Source organism: Podarcis tiliguerta, assembly GCF_965153285.1.
Source record: "Podarcis tiliguerta genome assembly, chromosome: 6".
Taxonomy (NCBI): domain Eukaryota; kingdom Metazoa; phylum Chordata; class Lepidosauria; order Squamata; family Lacertidae; genus Podarcis; species Podarcis tiliguerta.
The window spans coordinates 90,202,656-90,219,304 of NC_139539.1; the positions used below are offsets into that span (position 1 = coordinate 90,202,656).

The 16,649-nt window shown below is 42.3% G+C and overlaps 1 protein-coding gene across 2 annotated transcripts in view; it reads left to right on the forward strand.

Moving 5' to 3' along the window:
• The window catches only part of EDEM3 (ER degradation enhancing alpha-mannosidase like protein 3), a 36,390-nt gene that overhangs the window by 16,087 nt on the left and 3,654 nt on the right, over window positions 1-16,649 (forward strand). The window contains exons 9-20 of one of the 2 annotated variants that reach the window (XM_083446312.1): window positions 84-181; window positions 1,764-1,889; window positions 2,374-2,457; window positions 3,636-3,719; window positions 4,652-4,776; window positions 7,092-7,257; window positions 7,645-7,799; window positions 8,691-8,844; window positions 10,565-10,759; window positions 12,383-12,548; window positions 14,888-15,073; window positions 15,877-15,924. In XM_083446312.1, coding sequence (XP_083302438.1) covers window positions 84-181; window positions 1,764-1,889; window positions 2,374-2,457; window positions 3,636-3,719; window positions 4,652-4,776; window positions 7,092-7,257; window positions 7,645-7,799; window positions 8,691-8,844; window positions 10,565-10,759; window positions 12,383-12,548; window positions 14,888-15,073; window positions 15,877-15,924 — 1,587 coding nt within the window. The remainder of the gene's footprint in view (window positions 1-83; window positions 182-1,763; window positions 1,890-2,373; window positions 2,458-3,635; window positions 3,720-4,651; window positions 4,777-7,091; window positions 7,258-7,644; window positions 7,800-8,690; window positions 8,845-10,564; window positions 10,760-12,382; window positions 12,549-14,887; window positions 15,074-15,876; window positions 15,925-16,649) is intronic. The other variant, XM_083446313.1, reaches the window with a different exon arrangement.

Here is a 16,649-nt window from a genome sequence, read left to right on the forward strand (position 1 = left end):
AACAGGGGCTTCTTTCGCAGGAATGAAAAGTAGTTGTAAGGTCAATCTTAAATATATAACAGGTTTTTCCATCTTTTTCCTAGATAGTGGTGTTGGAGCAGGTATAGATTCATATTACGAATATTTATTAAAGGCTTACGTCTTGCTTGGAGACGACAGTTTTCTGGAAAGATTTAACACGGTAAGTCTCTTGCAGGAGACTCAGGGGTTGTGCATTTCATGAGGGTATAATGAGTTGTATGGCTCCTTGCAGCAGCGGTTGCACTTCTTCCCTCAGTAATGTATTATTGCAGAGCCAGAAAATATTTTTTGCCATGGTACCGTGGCATATCCTAAGAAGCGACCACTGGTCAGTGTATCTGCTTGCCATAAAAGTCCATCTGGCTCCAGACATGAATAAATCTACAGGAAGGGCTTGTAAAAGGATTCCCCTTGAATTTAATTGAGTATCCCTATTCAAAGTGGTGAAATATTGGCTACATTTGTGAGTTGGAAATGTAAATTTTATAAACAAACACGATGCTGAGGAGATTTCACCCCTCCCATATCCAAGAATCTGCTGATGTTCTCTGCTGATTCTCCAGAGAGGAGGGGGCGGTTTCTGCTCTCTACTTATTCCTCTCCAGCCTCACATCAAAGAGAGAGAGAGACTGAGTGTTAGAGAGAGATCGTGTGTATAGATAAGGTTGCTGCTAAGAGCAGCTGCAGACACTCAGTGCAGTTCAGCATTTTCGCTTAGACCTCATTTAGCTCTGTACATAGTTGTGTATTATAGTTGTAGATAGAATAAAAGTAGTTATTCTACAGAGCTGCTCTCTGAGTCGTTTATGCTCGGCTATACTCTGTTGTACTCTGCTGTGCAGCGACTGTCTTGTTGGAGTGAATCGGGTGCTCACAACTGTAAGCTGTGAGTGCACAGCACTTTGACCTGTTCCTGTGCAGAAGGCGGTCTCTGGAAGTGCTACCCAGCTCGCCTAGCCGTCAGGGCTGAAGTGTATGAGTCCAGTTAGTGGCACTGGCTCAAGGGCGACGCTGACAGATGCAATATATTTGCGAAACATGAAGACTGGACTGTGTTGCTTTTTATTAACGCTAATCTCTCTCGGTAAAACGCTTTTCAGGTGAAAGGCTGCTAGCCTCCTTACATGAACTCTTGATGCATCAACTTTAAAATACTTAAACAAATTCCAGCATCAGATGTATAGCTTAAATGTGGATGTCACCCTGACTAAAAGATTGAGGGAATTTACTGAGCAGCGATGTGCTAAAGGCAGAGCAGCTTATGTGTCACAATCCGGCTCACACACGAAGGGAGGATAAAACAATTAATCTGTGTGATATTTAGCAATTTTGTTATATGGCAGGGCTGTGGGAGCTCAAGTTTTAAATCATTCAAAGAGGAACAAGAAATTCCTGGAATGACACCCCTCCTCTCCAGGCTTCCTGCCTGTTTAATTTCATTTAATGAATGCACTTCACTGAAATTATCCAACGTTAAGCCAAACGTGGCAGAAATTTCACCCCTTGCTGTTGCGGTCAGTTGCACGAGTCCTTTCCACCCTCGTTTCTCAGCTGGACTCTTGTTGATTAGGACTTACTCTCCTGTTAATTCTCTTGTGTGGTTCGGTGTCCTCTCAGCTGCTTTGCATGACGTTAAGGAGAGGCGAGTGCAACATACAATTTAGTGTGTTTAGATCTTAACTTTGCAAATGAATTTGGTGTGAAAAATGAATGTGGACTCACCAGGGTCTGATGTCTTGCAGCATTATGATGCCATAATGAGATACATTAGCCAACCACCTCTCCTGCTTGATGTGCACATACACAAACCAATGCTTAATGCTCGGACCTGGATGGACTCCCTACTAGCATTTTTCCCTGGTTTGCAGGTAAGCTTATCAGAGATGCAGAGTAGAAATTTCTGTGGCTGGGAATGCATTAGGAATATCATTACATAAACATTGTTTAATTCACAGGTTCCTCTATGCACATGACTACTCTTGGAAATATCTGGTTTGGCATCTAAGATTTCCAGAAAGCAACTTTATCAAAGCTGTACCTAAATTTGAGCTAATAACTTTTAATGCTAAGAATATAAACATATGGCCAACCTGACAGACCGAACCAAATATATGTTAAGCACTGGTTTCAGCACATATGTACACAGTACGCATGATTTTCTGACTTTTGCTTAATTAACCAAGTGCCATTCTGCTCTCTCATGTTTCCTTGTCTTACGCCGTGGCCTGTGTAAGAAAAAGAAATAACCATGGGCTTGGGGCAGGTGGTGGGAGATATGGAATTGGTCATTATCTGACAGGAAAGCGGCATATCTAAATGGCTTTACATTGGTACTATCTGTTTGGATTATAGGTCTTGAAAGGTGATATCAGACCAGCTATAGAAACTCATGAGATGCTGTATCAGGTGATAAAAAAGCATAACTTTCTTCCAGAGGTAAGGCGGTAGGCTTGTATTATTATCATTGTGGGGATAATAATAATACTGAGAAAGGGGCGATGTTGATTTCTAATTACTGATTAGTCATTCATGCGCTAATCAGCATCCCTTTGCATATTTTGATCTTTTTTTAACTTTCTGTTCCTCCTGTAGGAACTGGAGGCTAGTGCATTTGTTGCTCATATGGTTGACCTTGATATTTCCATGCATCGCTACATCTGCCTGCAATTCCCTTTTTTTTATATTTGTGCTCATTTGTTCACATAATAGTTGCACATGAATGGGGAGAGACTGGTTTAGTGTCTCATACGAACCAGCACTCCTGGTTCTTTCCAAACAAAATGCAATGTGGAAGCCAGGGTTTGGCTAATGTGTCAGCATGACAGTGATTCAAACCCAAATATTCAACTCTTAACCATTTTATCCACTACATCACACTCATACAGTGAAAAGCTTTGCCATATGTTCACAACTCATTTACTTTCAAATCTAGTTTTATGAGTGGTATCCAACTAAGTCATATTGAGTATTTCCTTTGAAATCATTGGACATATCTAAAGTCCATCAATTTTAGTAAACCTACTCAGAATAGGACTAATTGGATGCTGTCCTATATCTTGGTCTCTTTCCTCTATCTGAGATTGTGACCCAGTGGATAAGGTCAGACGAGAGCCTGGGAGACCTTGGCCCAGCATAGAGTTGCCATGTTTAAGTGAACTTTGCAAACTTCTCTTGATAGCTAATCTGTAACAGGGGAATAATAAAATAGCACCTAACATATTGGGAATGCTATTTTCATCCACACAAAACCCTTGTGATGTAGATGATTACTCCTCATTTTACAGGTGAGGAAAACACCTGCCTGCCTGGCTAACAGGGACTGTTTGATAAGTTTTTAGGCACCAGGCAAAATGTTTCTTTTTTACCAGATCTTTGGCTGATTAACATTCTCTGTCCTTTAAAATGTGGGGGTGGGGGTGGGATTATCGCTTTTGTTCTGTTCTTGTTTTTATTATGTATTTTGTGTTCTCATTTTGTATTTTTATGTTGTGAACCGCCCTGCAATCTTCGGATGAAGGTGTGGTATACTACTACTAATAATAATTAATAGCATTTGTGAGCAAAGTACTGTACAATTTAATATTTTCCCATGTCTTTCTTCTTTTCTCCTTCAGGCTTTCACAACAGACTTCCGGGTTCACTGGGCTCAACATCCTTTAAGGCCAGAATTTGCAGAGAGCACCTATTTCTTGTATAAAGTAAGATTTCGTTCTTCCAATTCAAGGTGTCTTAAATCCTTGAAAATCTTAGGAAAGGAATTGAAAATGTTAACACCCTTTTATGACACTGTGATGCAGTTGCACTAAAATACTTTGTACTGAAGTGGCTGCTTTATCTCAAGAAGAATATTATAGGCGCAGATAAGGTACAGAAAGAGGAATCTATAGTGGTTAAGAATATGCAGCAACTTCCCCATAAAGAAAGACGAAAGAGAATTAGGTTTGTTAGCTTAGAACGAATGAATTAACTGGGGCTTGGGGGCAGGATATGAAAGTATTTCAAAATCACGAATAGTGGGAAGATATTTTTCTCTTTCACTTGCTCTGAAATTATGCCAGCAGGTACTACTACACACAGCCTCTAACCTTAGATGGCTTTGAAAAAGGAGGCCTATTGATGATTATGAACTGGGATAGCTAAGTGCAGCTTCCAAACTGAAAGGTAATATAAGTAGGATTGTTATCAGATGCTTAGGGCAAGCAGCAGAGAATGGTAATTTCCATCTATACTTCCTCCCTTGGCTTCTGATTCGTCCCTGTTTGTGGTGCAGGTTGACTGTACTTCTGGTCTTCTTATGCATGGTCAAGAACAATACTTATGCAGTGCAAGTATTTTTAACAATAAGATGAGCTTGAGACTTTCTAACTTGTTGCACAAAATAAAGGAGCTTTCTATTGAGGCTGGGAAGCCCCTTGAATTGCTGACTGCAAACACTTTCTCAGCTCTGTTCTCCCTCTGAGAATATTCTTCCGTCCAGGCTAGTATGTATTTAGCAGTGCAGTTTGACTTTAAATCCAAGGCTTTAAAATGTGTGCAAAGTCAAATATCAAAGTATAATAACAGATAAGAATGTAATGTGTGTATAGCGTATCTCTAGGAGTAAGTGCAAAAAATCTTCCTTTAAAAACAGGCTACTGGAGATCCTTACTACCTAGAAGTAGGAAAAACACTAATTGAAAACTTAAATAAATACGCTCGTGTACCTTGTGGATTTGCTGCTATGAAGGATGTTCGTACTGGAAGCCATGAAGACAGGTAATTAGCTGAAAAGCGTTGCTAGGTTTTGCTAATTTAATCTTGCAACCGTGCATTCATGCTGGTAGGATTTCTTTGAACATTAAATCTTCTCTGGCTTAATACTTTAGTAAAAGTTAACAAGTGCTTCATGATTTTTATTTTATTAAGAGATATATGTGTGTATATATATAGGGATGCGGGTGGCGCTGTGGGTTAAACCACAGAGCCTAGGACTTGCTGATCAGAAGGTCGGCGGTTTGAATCCCTGTGACGGGGTGAGCTCCCATTGCTCAGTCCCTGCTCCTGCCAACCTAGCAGTTCGAAAGCACATCAAAGTGCAAGTAGATAAATAGGTACCACTCCAGCGGGAAGGTAAACGGTGTTTCCGTGCGCTGCTCTGGTTCACCAAAAGCAGCTTAGTCATGCTGGCCACATGACCCGGAAGCTGTACTCCGGCTCCCTCGGCCAATAAAGCGAGATGAGCGCCGCAACCCCAGAGTCGGTCACGACTGGTCCTAATGGTCAGGGGTCCCTTTACCATATATATATATATATGTGTGTGTGTGTGTGTGTGTGTATGTATATTGGATCCTCCTCAAGGCACCTAACTTAAGTATTTAACTTGTTAATGTATTTAACAATAGACATTTAAATAGCATGAAAACATGAAATAGACATTTAAATAGCATAAAAACAAGGGCTTAGATCTGTCCCTGGGGGTGGGGGGCGGTGCTGGGCTGCTGCTTTCTCCAACCCTGCCCTAAGAGGCTGAATTTCACTGTTGCATGTGTGAGGCAGAGGAATGCCTCTTCTGCAAAGAGGCAGGGGAAACAAGACCAGGGAGCTGGCGATCCTCAGCCAGTTGCTCATGGACAATGGGAGCTTGTGAAATCCGTCGTCGTCAAAAGGGGCAGAGTTTGGGGGAAGAATGCGGGGGGAGAGAGAAAAATAACCAACCACAAAGGGCGGCTAGTTATTTAGAGGTTCTTAAGAGGCTGTAGAAATGTAAAATGTACTTTATCAGTTTACATTCATCTTCTGTACCTCTCTTGCCCCAAGACACCATTGCCTGCTGGATTATTGGCCAGTTTTATTACTTCTGTGCATTAAATCAGAAATTTTACTGTTTTTTTGACATGCCCAGATCCCCTTTTGTTATGTCCACACTGGTTTTCTTGCCCCTCTAATAAACGAAACTCTCTCTTGTTAAAAAACACACACACAAAAAAAACAAGGGCTAACATCTGAACAACCACAGGTGGGAGAATAGTGCTGTTCTGTAAACTTGTGCAACCCTAACGGAAGAGGAATTGCAGCCATGGGGAACTTCCTGCCTCATAATAATGTCAGGTGATCCCACCCACCTGACAGAATTGCTGCCAAGGAAGTTAGGATTTGGCCAGAAAAAGTTAGGATCTGTTTTCTGGCAGCCAGCCAGAAAAAGTTTCCCACTCCTGTTGTGGCATAATTGGGGGGAAATCAAAAGGTCTTCAAGCTTGTAGATGCAGAAGAAGTTGGGGTCACTTTTCTCACAGCAGAAACAGCCCTTCTATGAACAGAAATAGCTGTCTGCTAGTCAAAAGGCACTTTTTTGGGGTCCAAGCCCTCGTCAGAAGCAGAAAATAAGGTGACAACATCAAAACAGCATACAAATAATTGAAGGCACAGCCAAACTGGACTGTCTGGACTGAGTTGCTGCGAAATGTCAATAAGGAGGCGGTCAGACTAGGCCTTTGGAGGAAGAAGTTCTGCCACTAGGTGCAGCATCAGAGAAGGCCCTTAAGATGCTGGCGCAGAGCAGGATTTCTATCAGAGACCTAAGTGGGTGGGCAGGATCACATGGGACTAAGCAATCCTTTACGTGAAATTCTTGCTCTTTAAGTCTTTAGCCATGTATGCGTTCTTTGGAAAAACTTAGCGAAGTTCTCCCCATTAGCCATGTATGCGTTCTTTGGAAAAACTTAGCGAAGTTCTCCCCATTAGTTGTCATTTTGACTTTACTCCAAAGTATATCTTGTTTTTCATTTTGTTGCTAGTGATACAGTCGTACCTTGGTTTTCGAACAGCTTAGTTCTTGAACGTTTTGGCACCCAAAAGCAGCAAACCCGGAAGTGAGTGTTCCGGTGTGCGATCTGTTTTTGGAAGCCTAACGTCCGATGGGGCTTCTGATTGGCTTCAGGAGCTTCTTGCAGCCAATCAGAAGCCACGCTTTGGTTTCCAAACGCTTTGGAAGTTGAACAGACTTCCGGAATGGATTCCGTTTTACTTCCAAGGTACGACTGTGTATCAAGAAGGGAAAATGATACTTAAGTCTATTTATTTCTTCCTTCTAGGATGGATTCTTTCTTCCTGGCTGAAATGTTTAAATATTTATACCTGCTCTTTGCTGATAAGGAAGACCTGACTTTTGATATAGAAGACTATATCTTTACTACAGAAGCTCATTTGCTACCTCTCTGGCTATCTACTGCAAATCAAACGGCCCCTAGGAAAAACATTGTGAGTGTTGCTTCATATTTTTGAATTGATTTAATTGCAGGCTAGTTTTCTCTTCCTCTGTAAAAGTAACTCTTAGAATATTTTTAGATTATTCTTCCATTGTTGCACAAACTGTCATGCTTTGCTGTTTATGCAAATGTAAATTAGGTAACGAGTTTCTAAATGAAAATATGGTCTTTTGTAACTGATTCCTTACATAGAATCATAGAATTGTACAGTTGTAACAATATATTGATTGACATTTTAACTTTTAATTAATTTCTTTTTGTGGTTGGAAGGTTTATAATTGTGCTTTTCTTGCAAACACATTTGGATATTGTGACTGCACATGGTTAAAGAAAAAAAGAGAAAACAACGCTTGAATTCTACCTCTTTCCCCCTTTGCAGACTACAGAATACACAGAATTGGATGATAGCAACTTTGACTGGACATGCCCCAACACTCAGATCCTCTTTCCAAATGACCCAATGTATGCTCAGAGCATCAGGGAACCTCTGAAAAATGTGGTGGACAAGAGTTGTCCTAGGGGTGTTTCCAGAGCGTAAGATCATTTATACCTTTCATAACTATGTGATAGGTAAAGGTAAAGGCACCCCTGACCTAATATTAGGTCCAGTTGCGGACGACTCTGGGGTTGTGTGCTCATCTCACTCTATAGGCCGAGGGAGCTGGCGTTTGTCCGCAGACAGCTTCTGGGTCGTGTGGCCAGCATGACAAAGCAGCTTCTGGCGAAACCAGAAATGCCATTTACCTTCCCGCTGGAGTGGTACCTATTTATCTACTTGCACTTTGACGTGCTTTCGAACTGCTAGGTGGGCAGGAGCAGGGACAGAGCAACGGGCGCTCACCCTGTCGCAGGGATTCCAAACGCCGACCTTCTGATCGGCAAGCCCTAGGCTCTGTGGTTTAGACCACAGTGCCACCCACGTCCCTAACTAGGTGATACAGCTGCTTACATTGAGCTGATATACTTTTATGCATTGACTAACACATAACGATGAAATCATTCGATACAGCTTGGTTTGGATGACTCCTTGCAATGGAATATGCCTAAGGTTCTTGTATCAGAATTTCCCAGCCTGATTGCAACTTGTCTATTTGTAATGGATGATGGGAGTTGTAGTCAAAAACATCTGCGTGGATGGGTTTTGGCAAAGAGGGAGGAGAAAAATAACGTGACAAGTGATGCGTTTGGTGACACAGCGAGGGAAGAATAAAATTCACACCCTCACTTAGGCAGTGTGCAATAAGAGAAAGCAAGTATTGTGTTTCAGCCTGCTAACTTCCAGAAGCCTTTTCATGCATTTTATTACCCGTTCAGTGGCCTCTGACGGCTACGCATAGCATATTTTAGTCTTATGCACCTCATGTATATTATTTAGGCACCATCAATTCAGTTCTTAAAATGTAGATGGCATGCTTTCTCTTGCAGGGAAGAGAGTTTGGGTACCGGACCAAAGCCCCCCCTGAGAGCCAGGGATTTCATGGCCAGTAATCCTGAGCATTTAGAGATCCTAAAGAAGATGGGAGTCAGCTTGATTCACCTCAAAGATGGAAGAGTCCAGCTGGTGCAACATGCGATTCAAGTAAGATCTTGCCCTGTCATAGCCCCTCAGTGTACTTGCCCTCAGTAGGAAGTTGACATGCAGGCACTCTTATTTTATTTTATTTTATTTTATTTTATTTTATTTGGAACAAGTTGTTTCAGTTTAATTATAGTACAGGTCGGAGAGGTATAAATATGGATATAATACATTGGAATAAATTAAGACTTTCCATTATGAACAAACTACAGTGGTGCCTCGCAAGACGAAATTAATTCGTTCTGCGAGTTTTTTTGTTATGCAAGTTTTTTCGTCTTGCGAAGCACCACTGTGTATTGACGGTTTCCCATAGGAATGCATTGGCAGTTTTAAAAGAAAGGCGCAAGACGTTTCGTCTTGCAAAGCAAGCCCATAGGGAAATCCGTCTTGTGAAGCAACTCAGAAAACGAAAAACTCTTTCGTCTTGTGAGTTTTTCATCTTCCGAGGCATTCGTCTTGCGAGGTACCACTGTACCTGCATATAAAATAATGATTTATTTAGAATTAAGATTTTAATTATAATCATTTTTAATTTATAATCAATTCATTTTGCTCCAGACCCTGCCAGTTTGGATACCAATAGCTCATCTGAACTATTATCACAAAAAAACTTAATAAGTTTATCCAGTGGACCCTCTAGTTACGTACCGCTCTGGATATACTCCCGGGTTTCGACACATACGCAGAAGCAATCACACAGTGTGTGTGCTCAGAAGCGGTGCCTCTGCCTATAGACTTTTGGGGTTGCGGATGGACCCCCCCAGAACGAATTTATTTCGTAATTGGAAGGCCCACTGTATTTCAATTGGACTGACCTATAAGGGTATTGCCCTTAAGTCATTGAGTTTGTTTACTAATCCTTATACACTCACATCATTTATTTTTATTTTGTATTTTGACAAAGTAATAATAATAATAAATAAATATGTGCACCCCACCCTCGAGACCATTGTAACTATCCAACCTCCCAAAATTTCAACACCTCTTACGATGGTTTGACCCCTTTCTGTTTTAACAGTACAAATTCTACAAATACTACAGATATTTTGCACTCTTAAATTTAGACACACAAGAAAGTATCCTTGAAATACTTGTCCTAATTTCTGTGAAGCTGTTGAACCACAAGTCCTTTTTCCTGATGTTACACAAACTAAGTAACACAGCTGTACTGTCTAGTAGTCCATTCAATCATGTTTGAATGTTTAGTGGGAGACAGGTTTTTCAAAATATTTGAGCTATGAAGTTGAATTGAATATGTTTCGCATTTTGAGGTCATTACCATGACAGGGCCCTGTCAGTGGTGACACCGATGCTCTAGAACTTTCCAGGTTAGCCTTTCTCCTCACTTGTGCTGAGGACTTTCTGTCACTGAGTAGGGCTGCTTTATTCCAGAGGGCATCTTGAATTCTCTGAACTGTTTTTTTTACTGAGGAGTATTGTGTCTTGCTGCTGGCAGTGTAATGGTTCTTTTGCCTGTGTTTTTATATTTTTAGTATGCATGTGGAATTTTATACTGAAAATACCCTTGGAAGTGTTGCCAGATACAAATGTTCATTTACTTTTTAAAAACCCCAAAAACTAATTCTAGAATATTTTGGCTAACATTGGATGTCTAGAAGTTCAGAACAAACTAATGAGCAAGTTTCCTCAGGAAATACTGTTGCATGTTTTGTCTGCTGGGTTTGAATGAAAAAATGCTAGATATTGCTTACTTTTTCATTAGGCAGCAAGCTCACTCGATGCGGAGGATGGTCTACGGTTCATGCAAGAAATGATTGAGCTGTCCAGTCAACAGCAAAAAGAGCAGCAGCTACCTCCTCGTGCCGTTCAAATTGTTTCCCACCCGTTCTTTGGCAGAGTGGTTTTGACAGCTGGGCCTGCGCAGTTTGGAATGGATCTCTCCAAACACAAATCAGGGGTGCGTTCTGACTTTACAGCCTTGTGATTAAAAAAACACCACTTGTATGGTTTATACAGAAGTTATACAGAAGTTGTTAACATACAGAACTTTAGTGTATCTAAAACAAGAGTACTATATAATTTTATTAAGTTTTCTGTTTTTACAATTTAAAATGCTCATTTATACATCCTTAGGATATCAATGACTTCCCTTCTTCTCTTTCCATGGTTTACTTTACATACATAAATCCCTGCATATTTTACAAAAAACTATACCATTCAGTATTCCATTATTGCATCCATCTAAACTTGTTGAATTTATCTTAAGGCTGCCAGCGTTTTCAGCTGTACACAATTATTTCCCGTATATTCCATAAATGTTTTCCATTCTCTTTAAACGTATGTTCTCCCTGTTCTCTTATTCTATATGCTAAGTCTAAAAAAAACAAGAAGAGGAGTTGTTCTAGAAGCCCCCTAAGTCAAGAAAACAAAGCAACTCTGAATAACTAAGGCCAAAAGCAGATGGCTAACTCATTCATCAAGAAATGGAGTGGAGGGGAACAGTCTGAATAGCTGCTGGGCAAGATTGCTTTATGTATGAAGCAAATTGAGGCTCCCCATTTTGCCCACCAGGCCATTTGCCCCAAACCATACCCCCCCATCCCATATCTGACAGCGTATGTGATGTCAGGTGTGGGGCAGATAGAAATGCATCTGGATCTGTCTGGAAAGCGTGATTGAACTTCCTGCGCATCAGCTGATGCATGATTTGTTGCAGGCAACACGTTTTTATAAAGTGCAGTAGCTTCAAATGCCGCTATTCTGATTTAGCATGCAATGAATTCTTCTACTGGGATAGCTCAGTCGGTAGAACATGAGGCTCTTAATCTCAGGGTTCAAGCCCCACGTTGGGCAGCAGATTCCTGCATCGCAGGGGGTTGGACTGGATGACCCTCAGGGTCCCTTCCAACTTTATGGTTCTATGACAGAATTCTGCAATAACTGCCTTCACTGCCGTTATTGGGCACAATCCAGTGCAGTGTGCCGAAGCTGTTAGATTTCACTGGGTTTAAGAGCGCTCACCCTGAGTTGGATGATGATCACTGCCAGATTTACATATAAGCTAAACAATCTATAGCTTAGGGCCCCACTCTCTTGGGGGCCCCCCAAAAATTTAAAGAAAGAAAACCTGGATGTACGATTCCAAAATATAAGATAAAAAACAAATAAACCAAAAACTATATACAGCAACAGTGTTTTGTGTTATGTAGGCTCCTATGATGTAAGTAATGGGCCCCGCCTGCTAGCCTGCTCCCTAAAATATCACTGGTTTGCTCATTTCTATATATAGGGTGCCTACATTCTGCATGTGCAAATGGCTTTAGATGCCTATTAGGTCCATAAATGACCATATAGCATATATTCAAAAGAAACAATAGTGACAATTTGTTGTTGACAGAGGACAGCTGGACATATAAAGGGCCCCATTACCTCCAGTAGCTTAGGGCCCCATCAAACCTAAATCTGGCCCTGATGATGATGGTTGTATTTCCTAGTATGCTCTTCATATATTTTAGTGCAAAAAATGCAAATGTTTACATGCTTGAATACCATATACTAAAGCCTCTCACCTCTTCAACAGGCAAGAGGATTTGTTGCAGTCAGTAAACCATATAATGGATGCTCTGAGATCACCAACCCTGAAGCGCTGAAGGATAAAATTGCTTTGATGCAAAGAGGCCAGTGCATGTTTGCTGAAAAGGCACGGAACATCCAAAAAGCTGGGGCTATAGGTGGCATTGTTATTGGTAAGTGAAACAGAAAACTTATATAAAGGTTTTTTGGTTAACAGCGAGACACTTGAAATGTTAAGGCAGGTGTGACTTGTGCACTTTAATAATTTTAATGTGAACAATTTCAATGTGTATCCCAGCCTATCTACAGTGGTGCCTCGCAAGACGAAATTAATTCGTTCTGCGAGTTTTTTCGTAGAGCGAGTTTTTTCGTCTTGCGAAGCACCACGGCGGGGAGGGGTGGGGAGAAGCAGGGCAGCTGCCACAGCTGGTCCTTGGACTCACCCGCGCCTTGTGTACACCGCGCGACGCGGCTGCTGGAGGGCGGCGGGGCTCAGGAGCGTGACTCCGGCTGCAACACTGGCTGCTTGCGGCAACGGCTCCTGAGTGGAGCGCGCGAGGGCGGTGGGCAGCGGCGCGAGGCAGCCGGAAGGTCGGCCGTCAACTGGAAGGTGGGAGGGAGCCAGAGGAGCCGTCAGCCGGAAGGTGGGAGGGAGCCGGAGGAGCGGGGAAGCGAGCGTGCGTGCGTGCAGTGACCGTTCCCATGACAGGAGAGGCAGGGCCGTTTCGTCTAGCGAAGCAAGCCCTTAGAAAAATCTGTCTTGCGAAGCACATCAGAAAACGAAAAACCCTTTCGTCTAGCGGGTTTTTCGTCTTCCGAGGCATTCGTCTTGCGGGGTACCACTGTATATAATATTTATTTACAGTCATATCTTGGGTTACAGACGCTTCAGGTTGCGTTTTTTCAGGTTATGGACCGCCGAAACCCGGAAGTACCGGAACGGGTTACTTCCGGGTTTTGGCGGTCACGCATGCCCAGAAGTGCCGAATTGCAACCCACGCCTGCACAGACTTGCCGCTGCAGGTTGCAAACATGCATCCCACACGGATCACATTCGCAACCCGAGCGTCCACTGTATTTAAAACCTTTAAAACCTTTATACAGTGGTACCTCGGGTTACAGACACTTCAGGTTACAGACTCCGCTAACCCAGAAATAGTACCTCGGGTTAAGAACTTTGCTTCAGGATGAGAACAGAAATCTCACAGCGGTGACAGTGGGAGGCCCCATTAGCTAAAGTGGAACCTCAGGTTTAAGAACAGTTTCAGGTTAAGAACGGACCTCCAGAACGAATTAAGTTCTTAACCCGAGGTACCACTGTATACGACCCTCCTTCTAATTCAGTGTACAGCATGAAGTAATTCAAACTATTACCCAGGTTAAGGCTTGTGTAATGCAAATTGTCTCATTAAATAAATAAGAAATTACCTTGGCATTTAAAGGATCACAGTGTGGGTGCCGCATACTGGGTTTATTCCAAAAACCAGGATGCCTCACGGGTGAAAAAGCCCTTGTGGTTGAATAATGCATTTCTGATAGAGTAAGCGGTTGGTTAAGGGCCATCAAAGACCTCAAGATTATCTGGTTGCCTGTATTGCATTCATATCCCACCTTTCCTGAGGAGCTCACAGTGGGTTGTATGAGAAGAGGCATGCCTTCAGGTATTCAGGTTCCAAGCCATTTAGGATTTTTAAAGATAAGGACCAGCACCTTGCCTGTAGACAATGAGGCAGCTAGAAGTTTATTTAAAATTGGTATGTATTATAAGTGACGCGGGTGGCACTGTGGTCTAAACCACTGAGCCTAGGGCTTGCCAATCAAAGGGTCGGTGGTTCAAATCCCCACGATGGGGGTGAGCTCCCGTTGTTCAGTCCCAGCTCCTGCCCACCAAGCGGTTCAAAAACACGTCAAAGTGCAAGTAGATAAATAGGTACTGCTCCAGTGGGAAGGTAAATGGTGTTTCTGTGCGCTGCTCTGGTTTGCCAGAAGCGGCTTAGTCATGCTGGCCACATGACCCGGAAGCTGTCTGTGGACAAACGCCGGCTCCCACGGCCTGTAGAGTGAGATGAGCGCCGCAACCCGAGTCGTCCACGACTGGACCTAATGGTCAGGGGTACCTTTACCTTTACAGTGGTACCTCGGGTTAAGTACTTAATTCGTTCCGGAGGTTCGTTCTTAACCTGAAACTGTTCTTAACCTGAAGCACCACTTTAGCTAATGGGGCCTCCTGCTGCTGCCGCACCGCCGGAGCACGATGTCTGTTCTCATCCTGAAGCAAAGTTCTTAACCTGAGGTACTATTTCTGGGTTAGCGGAGTTTGTAACCTGAAGTGTATGTAACCTGAAGCGTATGTAACCCGAGATACCACTGTATAAGTGAATCTGGTTGTATTGGTCTGAATTCTGCTAACCAGGTTTTATACTGATTGAAGGTCCCAAGTAACTTTCAGGTTGCACTGAGAATTCAGTGGGCGAAAGTTAATATTAATGGAAACCCTACTCATTCCACCTAGATGACAATGAAGGAAGCAGCAGCGACACAGCCCCTCTCTTCCAGATGGCAGGTGATGGCAAGAATACAGACGACATCACTGTGCCAATGCTGTTTCTGTTCAACAAGGAAGGCAGTATTATCCTTGATGCCATCCAGGAATATGAAGTTGTAGAAGTGCTGCTTTCTGACAAAGCAAAGGACAGAGGTAAGAGCGAAAACCATGTTAGTGTGTGAAAGGTGGCCCCGGCTCAGTTAATTCAGTCCAAATTTCAGCACCGGAGAATATAGAAACAGGAGAGAGGCCAAAATAACAGGATGAATGCGAGTCTCAGGAAGATCAGCAAACGCATAACAGAGGCATAGGCAAACTCTGCCCTCCAGATGTTTTGGGACTACAATTCCCATCATCCCGGACCACTGGTCCTGTTAGCTAGGGATGATGGGAGTTGTAGTCCCAAAACATCTGGAGGGCAGAGTTTGCCTATGCCTGGCATAACAGCATTAAGATGCAAGTAGGTTCTTCTTGATTAAGGCCAAGTTAGCATTCTCTTTAAAACTCCCTGGATTTCTCCCGCCTTTTATGTTCCTAGAATATTTCTCTTCAGGTGGCAACTTTCTGACCGCTGTATCACATTTTATTTATAAAAGCATTTGGGAACTGCCCTCTCACAAAACAGCGGGTCAGTGTACAACAACATAAAGACATTTAAAAGCAATACAAAGCAATAATTAAAATGATTGGCTGCTCAAGGGACATTTTAAAGGATGTCGTGGACCCCATAGCATAAGAATAATCTTCCAGAGATGTCTGAAAGTCAAAAGCGAGGATGCCTTTGTACGCAGGGAGGGCATGTCAACAGTAGTCTTGTGTTGGTGTGCGGTCCCTTCAAACCCTTTTTTAAAGCAGCTAGGTTAATGAATGAATTGCCATTGTAAGTTAGGAAATTTCTGAATTTAAAATGCATATGTGCTTTTTCCCTTCTTCCTGTGCTACCCTTGGATTGTCAGCAACTATATTTAAAGATAAAATGATTCCAAACTACATTATTGATAGCAGTAAGTATCAAATATCTGTATGTCTTTGCCCAAAATTCTGAAAGCATTTATCCTTTGGTATGTTCGCTTTGACAATGCTGAATTGTGATGCAAAACGAACCAGAATTGCCTAATCCTTGATTCATGAGTAGTGTATGTTTCAAGTCATTGAGGTGCTGTTCACATGTTGGTCTCATAGGTGACATATGGACACTAATAATCTCTAGGAACTTTGGGGCAGATAAATCACTTGAAAGATCAGCCATTGGTTAGTTCAGACCGAAAGGGTCCTTTGGGCAGATTATAGTAATTGATTTTTAGAGACCTTGGAAACCATGCATATATTTTCTTTGCAGAAAATTTCTTTGGAATTGTTCCAAAAATAACTATCAGCCTCAAACTCAAACTCAAACATGTGTAATAAGAGGGTTAATTATGACATTATTAATAGCTGTGTTTATTTGATAAAAGCTTGAAAACAGATACAGCCGTACCTTGGAAGTGGAACAGCTTAGTTCCCGAACATTTTGGCTCCTGAACGTCGCAAACCTGGAAGTGACTGTTCCGGTTAGCGAACTGTTTTTGGAAGCCATCCGTCCTATGTGGCTTCCATGGCTTCCGATTGGCTGCAGGAGCTTCCTTCGGCCAATCAGAAGCCGCACTTTGGTTTTTGAACGTTTTGGAAGTCGAACGGACTTCCAGAACGGATTCCGCTCAGCTTCCAAGGTACGACTGTACTCAAGAGT